At 52.3% G+C, this 23,935-nt stretch overlaps 2 protein-coding genes across 3 annotated transcripts in view; both read left to right on the forward strand.

Annotated features, from left to right (window-relative positions):
- Positions 1-23,935, forward strand: part of LOC137358281 (synapsin-1-like) — a 193,336-nt gene that overhangs the window by 87,541 nt on the left and 81,860 nt on the right.
- On the forward strand, positions 14,438-23,249 carry LOC137358424 (metalloproteinase inhibitor 2-like). 2 transcript variants are annotated; one of them, XM_068024380.1, is made up of 6 exons: positions 14,438-14,586; positions 18,378-18,595; positions 21,081-21,181; positions 21,759-21,876; positions 22,203-22,327; positions 23,000-23,249. In XM_068024380.1, the coding sequence occupies exons 2-6, from the start codon at positions 18,472-18,474 to the stop codon at positions 23,195-23,197; spliced, it is 666 nt and encodes a 221-aa protein (XP_067880481.1). In that variant the 5' UTR covers positions 14,438-14,586; positions 18,378-18,471; the 3' UTR covers positions 23,198-23,249. The 2 variants fall into 2 exon arrangements, with proteins under 2 accessions (XP_067880481.1, XP_067880482.1); XM_068024381.1 differs by lacking the exon at positions 14,438-14,586 and adding an exon at positions 17,649-17,768.

A 23,935-nucleotide genomic window follows, 5' to 3' on the forward strand; every position in this document is an offset into this window, starting at 1 on the left:
TGATCTGTGTCATTATCTCATTGTCGTTCGCGGGGGTCACCATTGACCAGAAACTGAACTGGAGTAGCCATATAAATACCGTGGCTACAAGAGCAGGTCAGAGGCTAGGAATCCTGAGGCGAGTAACTCACCTCCTGACTCCCCAAAGCCTGTCCACCAGCTACAAGTCACAAGTCAGGAGTGTGATGGAATACTCTGCACTTGCCTGGATGGGTGCAGCTCCAACAACACTCAAGAAGCTCGACACCATCCAGGACAAAGCAGCTCGCTTGATTGGCACCCCATCTACAAACATTCACTCCCTCCACCACCGACACACAGTGGCAGCAGTGTGTACCATCTACAAGGTGCACTGCAGCAACTCACCAAGGCTCCTTAGACAGCACCTTCCAAACCCGCGACCTCGACCAACTAGAAGGACAAGGGCAGCAAATACATGGGAACACCACCACCTGCAAGTTCCCCTCCAAGTCACGCACCATCCTGACTTGGAACTATATCGGCCGTTCCTTCACTGTCGCTGGGTCTAAATCCTGGAACTCCCTCCCTTACAGCACTGTGGGTGTACCTACCCCACACGGACTGCAGCGGTTCAAAAAGGCAGCTCACCACCACCTTCTCAAGGGGCAATTAGGGATGGATAAATGCTGGCCTGGCCAGCGACGCCCACATCTCATGAATGAATGAAAAAAAGCTTGCTGTGCGTAAATTGGAAGCTGCGTTTCCCACATTACAACAGTGATCACACTTCGAAAAAAACTCCTTCATTGGGTGTGAGGTAGTTTGGGACATCTTGAAGTGGTGAAAGGCGCTGGAGAAATAAGAGTCCATCCTTTCTTCCACTCTCTCAGTCTTGATTTAGAAGTCTCCACATTCTGGCCGAGAGGTGAGAGAGCAGTGAGACACTGATCCTCTAGACATGGAGAATGATCAGGAGACATTCCCTCACTACCCCAAGGAGGTGCTGAGGCTCATGATACCATTGCCTCAGCTGCCCTCTCGGTACCAGCTGCATATCCTGACACCGGAAAGTGTCGCCAAAACAGAGAGGATTGGGCAATTACCCAGTGAATCATGCCTGGGGACTGCCCTGTTGCCAGTGACTGGGTTTGATTTTCTGCACATGATTTGTATTCCGTGACTATCCTCCACTCACTGCATTGTGATCGAGAAATAATCCTGCTATTATCGGGAGACGTTGCTACAGTTTCAATCGTGAATTCAGTTTGCTATAGTTCATTCAGACTGTGTGAATAGACACTGTCGATGGTCTGCTGTGGTTAAACTACAGACTCTGTTTAAATAGACTCTGTAGACTGTTTGCTGCAGTTTATAGAGACTCTATTTAAATAGACTCTGTAGACTGTTTGCTGCAGTTTATAGAGACTCTGTTTACTGTAAGCTAGACTCTGCTCTAAAATATACTGCTTGCTCTGAGTTCTGCTGTAACTCCCACCCAGCCACCAACTCATTGATAGAGACAGTGGTGTCCATAGGCACAGGGGCCACAGTCAGATGCTCAGACCTGGCTACAGACTGATAGAGCTTAGGGCCCCAGGCAGCTGAAGGCACGCCATCAATGGTACAGCAATGGGAATCGGGGGACGGTCAAGAGGCCGGAACTGGAGGGAGCGCAGAGATCTCGGAGGACTGTAGGGGCTGGAGGAGGTTAGAGAGATAGGGAGGGTAGCAGGGGCTGGAGGAGGTTACAGAGATAGGGAGGGTTGTAGGGGCTGGAGGAGGTTACAGAGATAGGGAGGGTAGCAGGGGCTGGAGGAGGTTACAGAGATAGGGAGGGTTGTCGGGGCTGGAGGAGGTTATGGAGATAGGGAGAGGGTGAGGACGTAGAGGGATTTGCAAACAGAAAGGAGAATTTTAAAATGGAGACGTTGCCTGACGGGGATCCAGTGTCGGTCAGTGAGCACAGACGGTGATGGGTGAATCGGACTTGGTGCGAGTTATGAGAGGGGGTGGGGACAGCGGAGTTTTGGATGAGCTGATGTTTACAGAGGCAGCAAGGTGGGTGGCTGCAGCAAGAACAATAGCTGCTTGTAAGCACAAGACAAGGCATGAGTGAAAAGGAATACACTGAACAACAATGGGAACAAAAGATGTAATTGTCAAATTCCTGGACGTTTGCCCCCAAACTGACACCGCAGGGCTCGGAAAATCAACCCCTCCCTATCACATCCTCGACTTTACAGACATGAAATTAATCACTTCTGTCCCTGTGGACCCTGCATTCCCAGCTCTCCTTAAAAGGGCAATATGTTAACAAGTTAAACCTTTTTACAGGAACATTCCTTCAAATCTGCCGATCTGATTGAAGGGTTTATACATAGAATAACAGATACCCGGGAGTGAGTTACAGACTGGAATCTAATCGAGGGGTTCGGGGTGGTTTATGTATAGAATAACAGATACCCGGGAGTGAGTTACAGACTGGAATCTAATCGAGGGGTTCGGGGTGGTTTATGTATAGAATAACAGATACCCGGGAGTGAGTTACAGACTGGAATCTAATCGAAGGGTTCGGGGTGGTTTATATATAGAATAACAGATACCCGGGAGTGAGTTACAGACTGGAATCTAATCGAAGGGTTCGGGGTGGTTTATATATAGAATAACAGATACCCGGGAGTGAGTTACAGACTGGAATCTAATCGAAGGGTTCGGGGTGGTTTATATATAGAATAACAGATACCCAGGAGTGAGTTACAGACTGGAATCTAATCGAGGGGTTCGGGTGGTTTATATATAGAATAACAGATACCCGGGAGTGAGTTACAGACTGGAATCTAATTGAGGGGTTCGGGTGGTTTATATATAGAATAACAGATACCCGGGAGTGAGTTACAGACTGGAATCTAATTGAGGGGTTCGGGTGGTTTATATATAGAATGACAGATACCCAGGAGTGAGTTACAGACTGGAATCTAATTGAGGGGTTCGGGTGGTTTATATATAGAATAACAGATACCCGGGAGTGAGTTACAGACTGGAATCTAATCGAGGGGTTCGGGTGGTTTATATATAGAATAACAGATACCCGGGAGTGAGTTACAGACTGGAATCTAATCGAGGGGTTCGGGTGGTTCATATGTAGAGTAACAGATACCCGGGAGTGAGTTACAGACTGGAATCTAATCGAGGGGTTCGGGGTGTTTATATATAGAATAACAGATACCCAGGAGTGAGTTACAGACTGGAATCTAATCGAGGGGTTCGGGTGGTTTATATATAGAATAACAGATACCCAGGAGTGAGTTACAGACTGGAATCTAATCAAGGGGTTCGGGTGGTTTATATATAGAATAACAGATACCCAGGAGTGAGTTACAGACTGGAATCTATTCGAGGGGTTCGGTTGGTTTATATATAGAATAACAGATACCCAGGAGTGAGTTACAGACTGGAATCTAATCGAGGGGTTCGGGTGGTTTATATATAGAGTAACAGATACCCGGGAGTGAGTTACAGACTGGAATCTAATCGAGGGGTTCAGGGTGTTTATATATAGAATAACAGATACCCGGGAGTGAGTTACAGACTGGAATCTAATCGAGGGGTTCGGGGTGTTTATATATAGAATAACAGATACCCGGGAGTGAGTTACAGACTGGAATCTAATCGAGGGGTTCGGGGTGTTTATATATAGAATAACAGATACCCGGGAGTGAGTTACAGACTGGAATCTAATCGAGGGGTTCGAGGGGTTTATATTTCGAATAACAGATACCCGGGAGTGAGTTACAGACTGGAATCTAATCGAGGGGTTCGGGGGGTTTATATATAGAATAACAGATACTCGGGAGTGAGTTACAGACTGGAATCTAATCGAGGGGTTCGGGGGGTTTATATATCGAGTAACAGATACCCAGGAGTCAAAGAGATCTGGTGGGATAGAGAGAGTGAATGAAAATGGAAGAGATATCGAGGGTGGTGGGGAGGGTTGGTGAATGAGACAGACAGAAATGGACAAACAGACAGAGCAATCGAAAGGTCGGGAAAGAACGAGAGGAAGTGAAGGTGGAAATTGAGAGATAGGAGAGGGAGACAGAGAGAAAGAGATAAGAAGAACAGAGAGATGAAGGAGAGAGGAGGGAGGGAGACAGAGAAAGAGAACGAGACAGATCGTGACGGAGAGTTACACAAATAGGGAGCGAGAACAGCGAAAGAGAGAGGGAGAGTGAGAAAGAGGGAAGGGGCGAGAGAGGGAAGGAGGGAGACAGAGACAGAGAAGAAGGCAGGAAGAGAGAGACAGAGAAAGGGAGGCATCGAGAGAGACCGAATCCTCAAGATTCTGGTCTGGGGGATCACCAATGAGAAGTAAACAGTGTGCTGATTGACTGGGACTCCCTGGCATCAACATTTGCCCTGGGACCATCCCAATTGAATCGATAGTGGGAAAACCCTCTCTCTTGTGCTGTTCTCACTCCCTATTTGTGTAACTTTGTCACAATCTGTCTCGTTGCCTTTCTCTGTCTCCCTCCATCTCTCTCCCTTTCTCTCTCCCTCCCTCTGTCTTTCTTTTTATCTCTTTCTCTCTGTCTCCCACTCTCTGCCTTGGATCGTTTGTCTGTCTCTCCCTTTCTTTCATGTCTGTGTGATCAATGCTGCCGCCACTTGCAGGGGTTCAGAGGTCAGTGGTGGTGCTGCTGTGGTGCGGGAAGCAAGTACGGTAACTGGGACGCTGAGAGACAATGAGCCACCCCCTAGTGAGATCACATTCGCCATTGCGTTTCCAGCAAATCGCTGGGGATGGAGGGCAAGTGAGACGCAATAATGGAGACAGGTGTGTCCCAGCCTGCTTTGCACTGATGAAAGCCCTCTAAATAAACAATGGCAGGGTGGTGTCCATAGCTTCAATGGTGCGGGGGGGGGGCTCTTGCATTATTGCAGTGAATGCTGCGATATAGCCAGCTCCATTGTTAACTCCTGACTTGCCGTGGTTCTCCAACAGAGACTTACACGTTCAACACAGGCAATGGCCCAAAATGCTTCACGCAAATGGGGAAGACGACAATAGGAGGGATAAATGAATGAGTATCAAGCCACATGACAGGTCGGAGGGGAAACTGAAAACGTGGTCGAAAACATGGGTTTGGATAAAGTTTTGAAGGGCGGGAGAGAGAATTAGGAAATAAGGGCAACCAGGGATTCAACCCTAAGCAACCAGGGAGAAGCTGGGTAGGTGGGGATTGAGGGATATGGGGAGAAGGTGGGTAGGTGGGGATCGAGGGATATGGGGACAATTATGGGTAGGTGGGGATTGAGGGATATGGGGAGAAGGTGGGTAGGTGGCGGAGTGAGGGATATGGGGAGAAGGTGGGTAGGTGGCGGAGTGAGGGATATGGGAAGGAGGTGGGTAGGTGGGGATCGAGGGATATGGGGAGAAGGTGGGTAGGTGGGGATCGAGGGATATGGGGAGAAGGTGGGTAGGTGGCGGTGAGGGATATGGGGAGAAGGTGGATTGGTGGGGATTGAGGGATATGGGGAGAAGGTGGGTAGGTGGGGATTGAGGGATATGGGGAGAAGGTGGGTAGGTGGCGGTGAGGGATATGGGGAGAAGGTGGATTGGTGGGGATTGAGGGATATGGGGAGAAGGTGGGTAGGTGGGGATTGAGGGATATGGGGAGAAGGTGAGTAGGTGGGGATTGAGGGATATGGGGAGAAGGTGGGTAGGTGGGGAGTGAGGGATATGGGGAGAAGGTGGGTAGGTGGGGAGTGAGGGATATGGGGAGAAGGTGGGTAGGTGGGGAGTGAGGGATATGGGCAGAAGGTGGGTAGGTGGGGAGTGAGGGATATGGGGAGGTGGGTAGGTGGGGATTGAGGGATAAGGGGAGAAGGTGAGAAGGTGGGGAGTGAGGGATAAGGGGAGAAGGTGAGGTGGGTAGGTGGGGATTGAGGGATATGGGGAGAAGGTGGGTAGGTGCGGATTGAGGGATATGGGGAGAAGGTGAGTAGGTGGGGATTGAGGGATATGGGGACAATTGTGGGTAGGTGGGGATTGAGGGATATGGGGAGAAGGTGGGTAGGTGGCGGAGTGAGGGATATGGGGAGAAGGTGGGTAGGTGGGGATTGAGGGATATGGGGAGGAGGTGGGTAGGTGGGGATCGAGGGATATGGGGAGAAGATGGGTAGGTGGGGATCGAGAGATATGGGGAGAAGGTGGGTAGGTGGGGATTGAGGGATATGGGGAGAAGGTGGGTAGGTGGCGGTGAGGGATATGGTGAGAAGGTGGGTAGGTGGGGATTGAGGGATATGGGGAGAAGGTGGATTGGTGGGGATTGAGGGATATGGGGAGAAGGTGAGTAGGTGGGGATTGAGGGATATGGGGAGAAGGTGGGTAGGTGGGGAGTGAGGGATATGGGGAGAAGGTGGGTAGGTGGGGAGTGAGGGATATGGGGAGAAGGTGGGTAGGTGGGGAGTGAGGGATATGGGGAGAAGGTGGGTAGGTGGGGATTGAGGGATAAGGGGAGAAGGTGAGAAGGTGGGGAGTGAGGGATATGGGAAGAAGGTGGGTAGGTGGGGAGTGAGGGATATGGGGAGAAGGTGGGTAGGTGGGGAGTGAGGGATATGGGCAGAAGGTAGGTAGGTGGGGAGTGAGGGATATGGGGAGAAGGTGGGTAGGTGGGGAGTGAGGGATATGGGGAGAAGGTGGGTAGGTGGGGAGTGAGGGATATGGGCAGAAGGTGGGTAGGTGGGGAGTGAGGGATATGGGGAGAAGGTGGGTAGGTGGGGATTGAGGGATAAGGGGAGAAGGTGAGAAGGTGGGGAGTGAGGGATATGGGGAGAAGGTGGGTAGGTGGGGAGTGAGGGATATGGGGAGAAGGTGGGTAGGTGGGGAGTGAGGGATATGGGCAGAAGGTGGGTAGGTGGGGAGTGAGGGATATGGGGAGAAGGTGGGTAGGTGGGGATTGAGGGATAAGGGGAGAAGGTGAGGTGGGTAGGTGGGGATTGAGGGATATGGGGAGAAGGTGGGTAGGTGCGGATTGAGGGATATGGGGAGAAGGTGAGTAGGTGGGGATTGAGGGATATGGGGACAATTGTGGGTAGGTGGGGATTGAGGGATATGGGGAGAAGGTGGGTAGGTGGGGATCGAGGGATATGGGGAGAAGGTGGGTAGGTGGGGATCGAGGGATATGGGGAGAAGGTGGGTAGGTGGCGGCGTGAGGGATATGGGGAGAAGGTGGGTAGGTGGGGATCGAGGGATATGGGGAGAAGGTGGGTAGGTGGCGGCGTGAGGGATATGGGGAGAAGGTGGGTAGGTGGGGATTGAGGGATATGGGGAGAAGGTGGGTAGGTGGCGGCGTGAGGGATATGGGGAGAAGGTGGGTAGGTGGGGATTGAGGGATATGGGGAGAAGGTGGGTAGGTGGCGGTGAGGGATATGGGGAGAAGGTGGGTAGGTGGGGATTGAGGGATATGGGGAGAAGGTGGATTGGTGGGGATTGAGGGATATGGGGAGAAGGTGAGTAGGTGGGGATTGAGGGATATGGGGAGAAGGTGGGTAGGTGGGGAGTGAGGGATATGGGGAGAAGGTGGGTAGGTGGGGAGTGAGGGATATGGGGAGAAGGTGGGTAGGTGGGGAGTGAGGGATATGGGCAGAAGGTGGGTAGGTGGGGATTGAGGGATAAGGGGAGAAGGTGAGAAGGTGGGGAGTGAGGGATATGGGGAGAAGGTGGGTAGGTGGGGAGTGAGGGATATGGGGAGAAGGTGGGTAGGTGGGGAGTGAGGGATATGGGCAGAAGGTGGGTAGGTGGGGAGTGAGGGATATGGGGAGAAGGTGGGTAGGTGGGGATTGAGGGATAAGGGGAGAAGGTGAGGTGGGTAGGTGGGGATTGAGGGATATGGGGAGAAGGTGGGTAGGTGCGGATTGAGAGGGTTGGGGAGAGGTGAGTAGGTGGGGATTGGGGATATGGGGACATTGTGGTAGGTGGGGATCGAGGGATATGGGGAGAAGGTGGGTAGGTGGGATTGAGGGATATGGGAGAGGTGTGGAGGTGGGATCGGGATATGGGGACAATTATGGGTAGGTGGGGATCGAGGATATGGGGAAGATGGTAGGTGGGGATCGAGGGATATGGGGAGAGGTGGGAGGTGGGATTGAGGATATGGGGGAGGAGGTGGGTAGGTGGAGGTGAGGGATATGGGGAGAAGATGGGTAGGTGGGGTGAGGGTTTGGGGAGAGGGGGTAGGTGGGATCTGGGATATGGGGAGAGGTGGGTAGGGGGTGGGGATTGAGGGGGTATGGGGTGGGGGAAGGTGGTTTGGTGGGATTGAGGGTATGGGGAGAGGGGATTGGTGGGGATTGAGGGATTGGGGACAATCGTGGGTAGGTGGGATTGAGGGATTGGGGGATGGTGAGAGGGGGGTAGGTGGGATTGAGGGATGTGGGAGAAGGGTGGGTAGGTGGGGATTGGGGATAGGGGAGATGGTGAGAAGGTGGGTAGGTGGGGATTGAGGGATATGGGGAAGGTGGGGTGGGGGTTGAGGGATATGGGGACAATGTGGGTAGGTGGGGATTGAGGGTTTGGGAAATGTGGGTAGGTGGCGGGGTGAGGGATTGGGGGAAGGTGGGTAGGTGGGGTTGGGGTATGGGGGTGGTGGGTGGTGGGGATGTGGGGATATGGGAGGAGTTGGGTTGGTGGAGGATTGAGGGATATGGGGGGAGGTGGGTGGTGGGGATGAGGGATATGGGGAGGAGGTGGTAGGTGGAGATTGAGGATTGGGGGAATTGGGTAGGTGAGGTGTGTGGATTGGGAGAAGTGGTAGGTGGGTAGTGGGGATTGGGGGGAGGTGGGTAGGTGGCGTAGTGAGGTATGGGGAGAGGTGGGTAGGTGGGGATTGAGGGATATGGGAAGAGGTGGGTAGGGTGGGGATTGAGGGTTATGGGAGAAGGAGGGTTGGTGGGAGTGAGGGATATGGGAGAAGGTGGGTCGGTGGGTGTGAGGGTTGGGAGAGGTGGGGTAGGTGGGGTTGAGGTTTGTGGTGATGGTGGGTAGGTGGGGTTGAGGGATGGGGAATTGTGGGTTGGTGGGGGGTGGGATTGGGGATGGTGGGTAGGTGAGGTTGTGGGTATGGGGAGGAGGTGGGTTGTGGTGGAGTGGGGTTGGGGTGAGTTGGTTGGTGGCGGAGTGAGGGTTTGGGTGAGGTGGGTAGTTGGGTTTGTGGTTTGGGAGAAGGTTGGTTGGTGGTGTGTAGGGATATGGGGTGAAGGTGGGTAGGTGGGGAGTGAGGAATATGGGTAGAAGGTGGGATTGAGGGATATGGGGAGAAGGTGGGATTGAGGCATATGGGGAGAAGGTAGGATTGAGGGATATGGGGAGAAGGTGGGATTGAGGGATACCGGGAGAAGGTGGGATTGAGGGATACCGGGAGAAGGTGGGATTGAGGGATATGGGGAGAAGGTGGGATTGAGGGATATGGGGAGAAGGTGGGAGTGATCTATCAAAGCGTTAAGAATGTTGGAACCACATCAGCACATCCTGAAAGTTATTCCATTTGTACTGCACGGAGAAACAGGACCTGCCAAGAGTTCACAAGACAATGTCCTGTTAGTGTTTCCGCCCTGACTACAGGTCTGATGCTGAGTGACAATAGCAGGAATCACCTTTGCAGCTCCCACTAGGACCCAGGGGTGATCATCTATTGTCCATTATACCCATCGCGAAAAGCCATGACATCAGTCTGCTCACTACAGGAATCTGTGTGGGACTTAGGTCAACCTTTTTCCTACCACATCCAAGCCACCAGGCTTCAGGGCCAAGTGAGACATGGCAGACAACTTTCAACAGACAGAAACTATTTTGGTATTAAGTGGTAAGCTTTTCGAAATATTCTGGTCAATTTCACTCTCTCTGCTCTGAGTCAGAAGGTTGTGGCTTCAAAATCCCACTCCAGAGACTAGGGCCCCCAAATCCAGGCACAACACTGCCCCAGTGTGAGGACTGAGTTAGAACATAGAACATGGAACAGTACAGCACAGTACAGGCCCTTTGGCCCACTATGTTGTGTCGAACCTTTAACCTACTCTAAGATCATACCCTTCATTCTACTATCATCCATGTACTTATCTAAGAGTCACTTCAATGCCCCTAATGTATCTGCTTCTACTACCACCGCTGGCAGTGCATTCCACGCACCCACCACTCTCTGTGTAAAGAACCTACCTCTGACATCTCCCCGAAACCTTCCTCCAATCACCTTAAAATTATACCCCCTGGTGATAGCCCTTTCCACCCTGGGAAAAAGTCTCTGACTATCCACTCTGTCTATGCCTCTCATCATCTTGTACCCCTCTATCAAGTCACCTCTCATCCTTCTTCGCTCCAATGAGAAAAGCCCTAGCTCCCTCAATCTTTCTTCGAAGGACATGCCCTCCAGTCCAGGCAGCATCCTGGTAAATCTCCTCTGCACCCTCTCTAAAGCTTCCACATCCTTCCTATAATGAGGCGACCAGAACAGAACACAATATTCCAAGTGTGGTCTAACCAGGGCTTTATAGAGCTGCAGCATAACCTCGTGGCTCTTAAACTCAATCCCCCTGTTAATGAAAGCCAACACACCATACGCCTTCTTAACAACCCTATCAACTTGGGTGGCAACTTTGAGCGATCTATGGACATGGACCCCAAGATCCCTCTGTTCCTCCACACTACCAAGAATCCTGTCTTTAAGCCTGTATTCCGCATTCAAATTCGACCTTCCAAAATGAATCACTTCACACTTTTCCAGGTTGAACTCCATCTGCCACTTCTCAGCCCAGCTCTGCATCCTGTCAATGTCCCATTGCAACCTACAACAGCCTTCCACACTATCCACAACTCCAGCAACCTTCGTGTCATCGGCAAACTTACTAACCCAGCCTTCCACTTCCTCATCCAAGTCATTTATAAAAATCACAAAGAGCAGAGGTCCCAGAACAGATCCTTGTGGAACACCACTGGTCACCGAGCTCCAGGCTGAATACTTTCCATCGACTACCACCCTCTGACTTCTATGGGCCAGCCAATTTTGTATCCAGACAGCCAACTTTCCCTGAATCCCATGCCTCCTTACTTTCTGAATGAGCCTACCATGGGGAACCTTATCAAACGCCTTGCTAAAATCCATATACACCACATCCACTGCTCTTCCTTCATCAATGTGTTTTGTCACATCTTCAAAGAATTCAATAAGGCTTGTGAGGCATGACCTGCCCCTCACAAAGCCATGCTGACTGTCTCTAATCAAACCATGCTTTTCCAAATAATCATAAATCCTGTCTCTCAGCATCCTCTGCAATAATTTGCCCACTACCGACGTAAGACTGGTCTATAATTCCCAGGGTTATCCCTATTCCCTTTCTTGAACAAGGGAACAACATTTGCCACCCTCCAATCATCCGGTACTACTCCAGTGGACAGTGAAGACGCAAAGATCATCGCCAAAGGCGCAGTAATCTCTTCCCTCGCTTCCTGTAATATCCTTGGGTATATCCCGTCTGGCCCCGGGGACTTATCTGTCCTCATATCATTCAAAATTTCCAGCACATCCTCCCTCTTAACATCAACCTGTTCGAGCATATCAGCCTGTTCCACGCTGTCCTCACAAACGACCAGGTCCCTCTCACTAGTGAATACTGAAGCAAAGTATTCATTTAGGACCTCCCCTACCTCCTCCGACTCCAGGCACAAGTTCCCTCCACTATCCCTGATCGGCCCTACCCTCACTCTGGCCATCCTCTTGTTCCTCACATAAGTGTAGAACGCCTTGGGATTTTCCTTAATCCTACCCTCCAAGACTTTTTCATGTCCCCTTCTAGCTCTCCTAAGTACATTCTTCAGTTCCTTCCTGGCTACCTTGTAACCCTCTAGAGCCCTGTCTGATCCTTGCTTCCTCAACCTTAAGTAATCTTCCTTCTTCCTCTTGACTAGCTGTTCCACATCTCTTGTCATCCAAGGTTCCTTCACCCTACCATCCCTTCCCTGCCTCATCGGGACAAACCTATCCAGCAGTCGCAGCAAGTGCTCCCTAAACAACCTCCACATTTCTGTCGTGCATTTCCCTGAGAACATCTGTTCCCAATTTATGCTCCCCAGTTCCTGCCTAATAGCATTGTAATTCCCCCTCCCCCAATTAAATATTTTCCCATCCCGTCTGCTCTTGTCCCTCTCCATGACTATAGTAAAGGTCAGGGAGTTGTGATCACTATCACCGAAATGCTCTCCCACCGAGAGATCTGCCACCTGGCCTGGTTCGTTGCCAAGCACCAAGTCCGACATAGTCTCCCCTCTAGTCGGCCTATCTACACATTGAGTCAGGAAACCTTCCTGGACACACCTGACAAAAACTGCTCCATCCAAACTATTTGCACTAAGGAGGTTCCAATCAATATTAGGGAAGTTGAAGTCACCCATGACAACAACCCTGTTACTTCTGCACCTTTCCAAAATCTGCCTCCCAATCTGTTCCCCCGTGTCTCTGCTGCTATTGGGGGGTCTATAGAAAACTCCCAACAAAGTGACTGCTCCTTTCCTGTTTCTGACTTCCACCCATAATGACTCAGTAGACAAACCCTCCTCGACGACCTCCCTTTCTGCAGCTGTGATACTATCCCTGATTAACAATGCCACTCCCCCACCTCTTTTACCTCCCTCCCTATTCCTTTTGAAACATCTAAACCCCAGAACATCCAACATCCATTCCTGCCCCTGTGATATCCACGTCTCCGTAATGGCCACAACATCGTAGCTCCAAGTACTGATCCACGATCTAAGTTCATCGCCCTTATTCCTGACACTTCTTGCGTTAAAATAGACACACTTCAACCCATCATACTGGCTGCAACTTTGCCCTGCCAACTGTCTAACCTTCCTCACAGACTCTCTGCACTCGGTATCTGCCTGTTCAACAGCTACCCCATCCACTGATCCATGGCTCCGGTTCCCATCCGCCTGCCAAACTAGTTTAAACCCTCCCGAAGAGCTCTAGCAAACCTCCCGCCCAGGATATTGGTGCCCCTCCAGTTCAGATGCAAGAGTAAAGCTCCCTCGACACTGTCCCTCATCAAACACTCCACAGGACAGGTACAGCACGGGGGTTAGATACAGAGTAAAGCTCCCTCTGCACTGTCCCCCATCAAACACTCCCAGGACAGGTACAGCACGGGGATTAGATACAGAGTAAAGCTCCCACTACACTGTCCCATCAAACAGTCCCAAGACAGGTACAGCACGGGGGTGAGATACAGAGTAAAGCTCCCTCTACACTGTCCCCATCAAACACTCCCAGGAGAGGTACAGCACGGGGGTTCGATACAGAGTAAAGCTCCCTCTACACTGTCCCCATCAAACACTCCCAAGACAGGTACAGCACGGGGGTTAGATACAGAGTAAAGCTCCCTCTACACTGTCCCCATCAAACACTCCCCAGGACAGGTACAGCACGGGGGTCAGATACAGAATAAAGCTCCCTCTACACTGTCCCCCATCAAACACTCCCCAGGACAGGTACAGTACGGGGGTTAGATACAGAGTAAAGCTCCCTCTACACTGTCCCCATCAAACACTCCCCAGGACAGGTACAGCACGGGGGTTAGATACAGAGTAAAGCTCCCTCTACACTGTCCCCATCAAACACTCCCAGGACAGGTACAGCACGGGGGTTAGATACAGAGTAAAGCTCCCTCTACACTGTCCCCATCAAACACTCCCCAGGACAGGTACAGCACGGGGGTTAGATACAGAGTAAAGCTCCCTCTACACTGTCCCCATCAAACACTCCCAGGATAGGTACAGCACGGGGGTTAGATACAGAGTAAAGCTCCCTCTACACTGTCCCCATCAAACACTCCCAGGATAGGTACAGCACGGGGGTTAGATACAGAGTAAAGCTCCCTCTACACTGTCCCCCATCAAACACTCCCCAGGACAGGTACAGCACGGGGCTAGATACAGAGTAAAGCTCCCTCTACACTGTCCCCATCAAACACTCCCAGGACATTTCAGCATTCTTTCCGTGACCCTTTCGGTGACCCTGATGCTGTCAGGGAGAGAGGCAATCTCACTTCTGACCTCTGACGTACCCCCCACTCCCCCCCGCCAACATCACAGTGAACAGCTGGATAATGTTCTTTGAAATGTCAAATTGGGAAAACTGTCAAATCAAAACTGTTGGTGAGGCAATAGGAGGAAGTTTGGTTGCGGGATTGGGTGAGGCGGGGGAATAGTGTGGGTTGAGGAGAGGTTTTCTAGAGATAAACAAAACATCAGGTCAAAGACATTAGCGGCTGTTACAAATTAGCAGCCCACAAATCAGAGCACTGCCTGTCCACAGACCTTCACGGCCCCGTGACGTCATAGCAAAGCCAGTCGAGAATCTGCATCTGGAATGTTTGAGCATCCGTTCTGGAATGTGATCCTCTCCCAGGGGGATACCTAACAGACAGGGCGGACGGACACACAACATCACCCTTGCGTCAGGAACGCAGTTGGCTGCCAGCAGATCAGAGAAGGGAGGGGCCTGACAGCTGAGGGTTTATAAGAGATGGACGAGGCAGACAGGGACACACACAGCTGGAAGAGCCAACCCTAACTGGGAGGTAAGAACTTTCTTAGAAAGGGGCCTGCCGAGTGTGACAGCCTTTAGCTGAGGTTTGTGTGTGTGTGTGTGTGTTTCTGTGCCTGTGCCAACAACTGGTCTGCCTGCCTCACACACTGAGGGCACTATCATGCTGAGTTGGCAGTGAGCAAAACTTTGTCCTCAGGTAGACTCAAAGAGGGGGAGAGCGGGGCAGTGGGATTAGTTTGGGGATTGATACAGGGCTATGGGAAGAGAGCGGGGCAGTGGGATTAGTTTGAGATTGGTACAGGGCTATGGGGAGAGAGTGGTGCAGTGGGATTAGTTTGGGGATTGATGCAGGGCTATGGGGAGAGAGCGGGGCAGTGGGATTAGTTTGGGGATTCATACAGGGCTATGGGGAGAGACTGGGTTAGTGGGATTAGTTTGGGGATTGATACAGGGCTATGGGGAGAGAGTGGGGCAGTGGGATTAGTTTGGGGATTGATACAGGGCTATGGGAAGAGAGCGGGGCAGTGGGATTCATTTGGGGATTGATACAGGGCTATGGGGAGAGACTGGGTTAGTGGGATTAGTTTGGGGATTGATACGGGGCTATGGGAAGAGAGCGGGGCAGTGGGATTAGTTTGGGGATTGATACAGGGCTATGGGAAGAGAGTGGGGCAGTGGGATTAGTTTGGGGATTGATACAGGGCTATGGGAAGAGAGCGGGGCAGTGGGATTAGTTTGGGGATTGATACAGGGCTATGGGGAGAGACTGGGTTAGTGGGATTAGTTTGGGGATTGATACGGGGCTATGGGGAGAGACTGGGTTAGTGGGATTAGTTTGGGGATTGATACAGGGCTATGGGGAGAGAGTGGGGCAGTGGGATTAGTTTGGGGATTGATACAGGGCTATGGGAAGAGAGCGGGGCAGTGGGATTCGTTTGGGGATTGATACAGGGCTATGGGAAGAGAGCGGGGCAGTGGGATTCGTTTGGGGATTGATACGGGGCTATGGGGAGAGAACAGGGCAGTGGGATTAGTTTGTGGATTGATACAGGGCTATGGGGAGAGAGTGGGGCAGTGGGATTAGTTTGGGGATTGATACAGGGCTATGGGGAGAGAGTGGGGCAGTGGGATTAGTTTGGGGATTGATACAGGGCTATGGGGAGAGAGCGGGGCAGTGGGATTAGTTTGGGGATTGATACAGGGCTATGGGAAGAGAGCGGGGCAGTGGGATTCATTTGGGGATTGATACAGGGCTATGGGGAGAGACTGGGTTAGTGGGATTAGTTTGGGGACTGATACGGGGCTATGGGAAGAGAGCGGGGCAGTGGGATTAGTTTGGGGATTGATACAGGGCTATGGGAAGAGAGCGGGGCAGTGGGATTAGTTTGTGGATTGATACAGGGCTATGGGGAGAGAGTGGGGCAGTGGGATTCATTTGGGGATTGATACAGGGCTATGGGGAGAGACTGGGTTAGTGGGATTAGTTTGGGGATTGATACAGGGCTATGGGGAGAGACTGGGTTAGTGGGATTAGTTTGGGGATTGATACGGGGCTATGGGAAGAGAGCGGGGCAGTGGGATTAGTTTGGGGATTGATACAGGGCTATGGGAAGAGAGTGGGGCAGTGGGATTAGTTTGGGGATTCATACAGGGCTATGGGAAGAGAGCGGGGCAGTGGGATTAGTTTGGGGATTGATACAGGGCTATGGGAAGAGAGCGGGGCAGTGGGATTAGTTTGGGGATTGATACAGGGCTTTGGGGAGAGAGTGGGGTAGTGGGATTAGTTTGGGGATTGATACAGGGCTATGGGGAGAGAGCGGGGCAGTGGGATTAGTTTGGGGATTGATACAGGGCTATGGGGAGAGAGTGGGGCAGTGGGATTAGTTTGGGGATTGATACAGGGCTATGGGAAGAGAGCGGGGCAGTGGGATTAGTTTGGGGATTGATACAGGGCTTTGGGGAGAGACTGGGTTAGTGGGATTAGTTTGGGGATTGATACAGGGCTATGGGGAGAGACTGGGTTAGTGGGATTAGTTTGGGGATTGATACGGGGCTATGGGAAGAGAGCGGGGCAGTGGGATTAGTTTGGGGATTGATACAGGGCTATGGGAAGAGAGTGGGGCAGTGGGATTAGTTTGGGGATTCATACAGGGCTATGGGAAGAGAGCGGGGCAGTGGGATTAGTTTGGGGATTGATACAGGGCTATGGGAAGAGAGCGGGGCAGTGGGATTAGTTTGGGGATTGATACAGGGCTTTGGGGAGAGAGTGGGGCAGTGGGATTAGTTTGGGGATTGATACAGGGCTATGGGGAGAGAGCGGGGCAGTGGGATTAGTTTGGGGATTGATACAGGGCTATGGGGAGAGAGTGGGGCAGTGGGATTAGTTTGGGGATTGATACAGGGCTATGGGGAGAGAGCGGGGCAGTGGGATTAGTTTGGGGATTGATACAGGGCTATGGGAAGAGAGCGGGGCAGTGGGATTAGTTTGGGGATTGATACAGGGCTATGGGAAGAGAGTGGGGCAGTGGGATTAGTTTGGGGATTGATACAGGGCTATGGGGAGAGAGTGGGGCAGTGGGATTAGTTTGGGGATTGATACAGGGCTATGGGGAGAGAGCGGGGCAGTGGGATTAGTTTGGGGATTGATACAGGGCTATGGGGAGAGAGCGGGGCAGTGGGATTAGTTTGTGGATTGATACAGGGCTATGGGGAGAGAGTGGGGCAGTGGGATTAGTTTGGGGATTGATACAGGGCTATGGGGAGAGAGCGGGGCAGTGAGATTAGTTGTGATGGGGGTGCCGAGAGTTTCCATTCTGTTGTGTCTCATGACTGGGCACAGCTTTTGCAGACAGACCAGAGCTCATGGGCATTCCTCTCACACTCACGTTCTCTCTCTCTCTCAGTTTTTCTCCCTCTGTCTCTTTGCCTAAACATCCGTCAGGAGCTGCCCAAATCTATCAGCTGAGGTTAAAGCTGAAAGGTCAGAGGTGAAAGGCCAGTGTCACCTTGCCCGTGAACTCCGGTGTTCAGATTTCACAAGGGGACTGACTGCTGTTGTGAAATGTGGTCTGTTTACTCGGGGATCCGGTTGAAATGACCAGCGATCCGCTACACAGAGGAAACCAGCTGCCTTGTCACTTCCCTTAAATAACTGGGCTCACTGTTCAATTTCAAACTGCTCGCTGTCATCCGAGAGACACTGGGCTGGGCCAGGTAATGAGACAAACAGTGGGGTAGAGCGGGGAATGGGGGCCGTACAGTGCTGCCAGTTCTCCACAGAGAGGGGGGGGGGTGGGGGGGGCGAGAGAGAAAGAACGGGGGGAGAGGGAGACAAAGAGAGAGAAAGACAGAGCGAGAGAGAAAAGAGCATGGACAGAAACAGAGATAGAGGGCGAGACAGAGAGAGAGGGACAGAGAGACAGATAGAAATAAATATAGCGTGAGAGAGAGGTAGAGGGACAGAGATAGAGGGAGAGGCAGAGAGAGACAGACAGACAGAGAAAGTGAGGGAGAGACAGGAGAGAGAGAGAGAGAGAGACAGACAGAGGGAGAGACAGAGAGACGGAGAGACAAATATAGGCGGAGAGAAAGAGAGAGAGCAAGACAGAGGGAGAGAGAGCGAGATGTAGAGAGAGCAAGACGGAGAGACGGAGAGAGAGTGTGACGGAGGGAGAGAGAGAAACGGAGAGAGAGAGAGAAAGCAATTGACAGACAGAGACAGCGGGAGAGGCAGACAGTCTAGACTGCGTTTATCTGTGCAATGTTGCGTTCAAGGTTTGCAATGGATCTATGGTGAATCTAACTCTCTCTCTCTCTCTCCAGATCGATCAGTCTCAGCCGATACTGTCCCTCCTCTCGGTCACCGCCACTCATCCTGAAACTCACACTGTCCCTTCGACTCATTAACAAGACAACCATGAGCTGCAACATCTTTGGGTTCCTGGCCACCGGGCTTCTGCTCCTGACCGTGCAACAGCAGTCTGACGCTTGCAGCTGTGGCCCATCTCATCCCCAGCAAGCTTACTGTCAGTCCGATGTGGGTGAGTGCCAACATTCCCACCAGCCCTCCGGGAAGGATTTGCAATTGTGTTCAATGGGAGTGAATGGGAAGGGGTTTGGGGTCCATTGGGATTGTGTATCATCGGAGTGAAAGGGAAGGGGTTTGGGTCCATTAGGATTGTGTAAGGTGGGAGTGAATGGGAAGGGGTCTGGGTCCATTGGGATTGTGTACAGTGGGAGTGAATGGGAAGGGGTTTGGGTCCATTAGGATTGTGTAAGGTGGGAGTGAATGGGAAGGGGTCTGGGTCCATTGGGATTGTGTACGGTGGGAGCGAATGGGAAGGAGTTTGGGTCCATTGGGATTGTGTACACTGGGAGTGAATGGGAAGGGGTTTGGGTCCATTAGAACTGTGTACAGTGGGAGTGAATGGGAAGGGGTTTGGGTCCATTGGGATTGTGTACAGTGGGACTGAACGGGAAGGGGTTTGGGACCATTGGGATTGTGCACAGTGGGAGTGAATGGGAAGGGGTTTAGGTCCATTAGGATTGTGTAAGGTGGGAGTGAATGGGAAGGGGTCTGGGTCCATTGGGATTGTGTACAGTGGGAGTGAATGGGAAGGGGTTTGGGTCCATTAGAATTGTGTACAGTGGGAGCGAATGGGAAGGAGTTTGGGTCCATTGGGATTGTGTACACTGGGAGTGAATGGGAAGGGGTTTGGGTCCATTAGAACTGTGTACAGTGGGAGTGAATGGGAAGGGGTTTGGGTCCATTGGGATTGTGTACAGTGGGACTGAACGGGAAGGGGTTTGGGACCATTGGGATTGTGCACAGTGGGAGTGAATGGGAAGGGGTTTAGGTCCATTGGGATTGTGTACAATGGGAGTGAACGGGAAGGGGTTTGGGTCCATTGGGATTGTGTACGGTGGGAGTGAATGGGAAGGGGTTTGGGTCCATTGGGATTGTGTACAATGGGAGTGAACGGGAAGGGGTTTGGGTCCATTGGGATTGTGTACGGTGGGAGTGAATGGGAAGGGGTTTGGGTCCATTGGGATTGTGTACAATGGGAGTGAATGGGAAGGGGTTTGGGTCCATTCGAACTGTGTACAATGGGAGTGAATGGGAAGGGGTTTGGGTCCATTGGGATTGTGTACAGTGGGAGTGAATGGGAAGGGGTTTGGGTCCATTGGGATTGTGTACAGTGGGAGTGAACGGGAAGGGGTTTGGGTCCATTCGAACTGTGTACAATGGGAGTGAATGGGAAGGGGTTTGGGTCCATTGGGATTGTGTACAGTGGGAGTGAATGGGAAGGGGTTTGGGTCCATTGGGATTGTGTACAGTGGGAGTGAACGGGAAGGGGTTTGGGTCCATTGGGATTGTGTACGGTGGGAGTGAATGGGAAGGGGTTTGGGTCCATTGGGATTGTGTACAGTGGGAGTGAACGGGAAGAGGTTCGGGACCATTGGGATTGTGCACAGTGGGAGTGAATGGGAAGGGGTTTGGGTCCATTGGGATTGTGTACAATGGGAGTGAACGGGAATGGGATTTGGGTCCATTAGGATTGTGTATAGTGGGAGTGAATGGGAAGGGGTTTGGGTCCATTAGGATTGTGTACAATGGGAGTGAACGGGAAGGGGATTTGGGTCCATTGGGATTCTGCCTCCCTCTCTCCCTCCTCCTTTAAGACGGTCTTTGACCGTTCTGTTGGTCACCTGTCCCTGCTATCCCCTTACACAGCTCGGTTTCGAACTTTATTGGATTCAGACCTGTGCGGAGGCACCTTGTGACTTGCTGCCACGTGAAGGGCGCTTTATAAATGCAGTTTATTGCTGTTGCCACCGGGAGTGAAATCTGAACTGACTTCAGAAGAGAGGTGACTGGGATCAGGAGCGATTGGGATTATTTGCTCTGGGCAGTTCCCGGTCGGATCTGGATGCTGGGTGTCACATCCATGTCCCCGGCCTCTCTCCGTGGTTGACCCTCCCGAGATGGCCACTTCCTGCCAATGAGGGGAAAATGCAGCGGAAAGAGAGGTCATAATCTGACATCCCTCGGAAGCAGAGAGAGAGAGAGAGAGAGAGAGTGAGAGAGGAAGAGAAATATCACCCAGTGTTGTTTGGATTGGGTGTGGCGGGGAATGAGGTCAGGTAATTGCCCCTTGTAAGATTATAGTGTGCCAGAGGTTTGGAATTAATCCCGTTGGAACATTACTTCATCCAAGCAGTGAAAGGTCATGTTTTCCCTGACTCACTGCTGTATGTGGTTCCCACCTCAATGCCAGTCAACAGCTCGAGAGTACAAGTCCTCACGACTATTCCCATTAGTTCTTTGCCCCGCACTGAGTTCCAGAGCAGAGGCTATCTCGGCTCCGAGTCCCACCCAAAAGGCCTGACAATGAACACAAAAACCGTGGTCTGGCTCCCGGCCTACTGCGGACTGCTCCTTCACCAGGCCTAACTCCCAGCGTTCTCTTTGCCGCCGCCCCCTCGGCTCCTATTAACGTGGCGACCTCTTATTATGATCCACAGTTATCAAGGGGAAAATAGTGGGATCAAAGCTCGTCGCCAGAGACAACAGCAGCGATCCGAATGCCTTTCATTGGATCCAGTACGAAGTCCAACAACAAAAGGTAAGGCTATAGGATCAGAGAATGGTTACAGAACAGGAGGAGGCCCCATTCAGCCCCCCTCCTCGAGCCTGTTACACAGGAACAGGAGGAGGCCCCATTCAGCCCCCCTCCTCGAGCCTGTTACACAGGAACAGGAGGAGGCCCATTCAGCCCCTCTCGAGCCTGTCACACAGGAACAGGAGGAGGCCCATTCAGCCCCTCTCGAGCCTGTTACACAGGAACAGGAGGAGGCCCATTCAGCCCCCCTCGAGCCTGTTACACAGGAACAGGAGGAGGCCCATTCAGCCCCTCTCGAGCCTGTTACACAGGAACAGGAGGAGGCCCATTCAGCCCCTCTCGAGCCTGTTACACAGGAACAGGAGGAGGCCCATTCAGGCCCCCTCGAGCCTGTTACACAGGAACAGGAGGAGGCCCATTCAGCCCCCCTCGAGCCTGTTACACAGGAACAGGAGGAGGCCCATTCAGCCCACCCTGGTGCTGGTAATTTTGGGTGATCGTGGCATGATGTGTGGATCGGTCCAGCAGGGAGAATGGGTCTGTGTCTAATCCATCTTTGCATCCTTGTCTTTCCTGGCAGATGTACAAGGGTTTCGAGAAGGTCGAGGAGGTTCAGTACGTCTACACGCCCCGTGCTGACTTAGTCTGCGGGCTCGTGCTCGAAGCAGATCAGATGAATGAGGACTATGTCCTGTCAGGTACGGTTCCCCCCCCCCCCCCCTGGAGATTTCCTCGCTCACGTCCCCTGACGGACAGACCTCCTTCTCCGCTCGCCCCCTCCCCCAACCCTTGTCTGAGCGGACTCCCGGTCAGGTTCAGATCCCAGCGGCCGACGGAGGAAGCTGGGATGGTTCCCCCCCCCCCCCCCCCCCTGGGAGCAGAGAAGGTCAAGAGGAGATTTACCGGAATGGCACCAGGGGATGAGGGTCGTCTGCGAACAGACTTCCCAAAGTGTGGTGCCCGGGTGGGTGTCGGGGTCCGGACGGATTGGTACTTGACGTCTTCTTGCCTCTTTCTCCTGCAGGGAATGTGGAGAGTGACGGGAAAATGTACATCAACATCTGCAGCTTTAACAAACCCTGGAGTCAGCTGACACCAGCACAGAGGACAAATCTGGATGAGAGATACAGAGCTGGCTGTCAGTGCATGGTACGTCACACCTCTACACTGTCCCCATCAAACACTCCCAGGACAGGTAGAGCACGGGGGTTAGATACAGAGTAAAGCTCCCTCTACACTGTCCCCATCAAACACTCCCAGGACAGGTAGAGCACGGGGGTTAGATACAGAGTAAAGCTCCCTCTACACTGTCCCCATCAAACACTCCCCAGGACAGGTACAGTACGGGGGTTAGATACAGAGTAAAGCTCCCTCTACACTGTCCCCATCAAACACTCCCAGGACAGGTAGAGCACGGGGGTTAGATACAGAGTAAAGCTCCCTCTACACTGTCCCCATCAAACACTCCCAGGACAGGTACAGCACAGGGGTTAGATACAGAGTAAAGCTCCCTCTACACTGTCCCCCATCAAACACTCCCCAGGACAGGTACAGTACGGGGGTTAGATACAGAGTAAAGCTCCCTCTACACTGTCCCCATCAAACACTCCCAGGACAGGGACAGCACGGGGGTTAGAAACAGAGTAAAACTCCCACTAGACTGCAGATTTAACAGCGTGTGGGGAATGGACTCCTGGTTTAATCCCCGATCTAACCGCGTGTGGGGCAGTCTGTATAGATTTCCGGGTTTCTGGACTCGACGGGAAACAGGAAGTGGATGGTGACTGTAATATGGCTCCCCTCCTTGTGTGTCTCCTGCAGATCATTCCCTGCCTATCCTTGCCGTGCAGTCTCTCCGCGGATAATCAGTGCCTCTGGACTGACGGAATCCTCAACGGAAAGTGGGAGGGAGCTCAAAGCCAACGCTACGCTTGCAGCATGAAGCCGTCTGGCATGTGCCAGTGGGACACGGGCAAGATTCCCAGGTCCAGATCCTTCCTCAGAAGCGAGAATCAGTAACCAGCGGAAGGGAAAGTCCTGGACGAAGGAGCCGTTCCCGAGCGAAATTAACCCAACTGTTATTTTTTTCTTTAAGCCGCCTGCTTTTCAGCTCTTGCTCCCCCGCTATAAACCGCACTGCGTTCTCTTCAAACTGTTCCCGCCCAACAACCACCTCCCAGATCCCCGTATCAGCTCCTATTCCTGGGGGAGCAGGCTGTGCTGTCGTCTGGGGAGGGCTGGGGCATCGCTTTTGTTGACTTTTGTTTCACTCCCATTCCTGGAGTGATCGAGCAATCGGAGAATTTTGCGGCCTCGTGGAGGCGGCCATTTTGTAAGTAAAATGGCCGTCACTCCGTGCCCTGCTCTACCTGAAACGGGACCCCCTTGCCAACTCTTACACATGGCGCTGGTATTCCCCTCGCCCCCCCCCTGCCGCCGCCGCCCTTATCTAGCGCCTGCCCCCGCGACTCTTGGCACGCAGAGGCCCACTCGCATTGGCCCACCTGCAATGCATGCTGGGAATAGCTCACAAACAAAATGGCCACCTCCTCCGTCCTGAGGCCTCTTCACCTGGAGGTTGTGGCTAAAGGCATTCGAGCCATGAGCTGGAAATGGTTGGCGCCATTTCACGAAATGGCCCTTTACCTTCCCTTTCGGTCTATTTTTCTCTCTCTCTCTCTCTCTCTCTCTCCCCATCACTCATGCCCTGAAGAATATTATTGCCCCGCCCTACAAACCTCCCCTTTCCCCAAACCA

This window comes from Heterodontus francisci, chromosome 49 (genome assembly GCF_036365525.1).
Source record: "Heterodontus francisci isolate sHetFra1 chromosome 49, sHetFra1.hap1, whole genome shotgun sequence".
Classification (NCBI taxonomy): Eukaryota; Metazoa; Chordata; class Chondrichthyes; order Heterodontiformes; family Heterodontidae; genus Heterodontus; species Heterodontus francisci.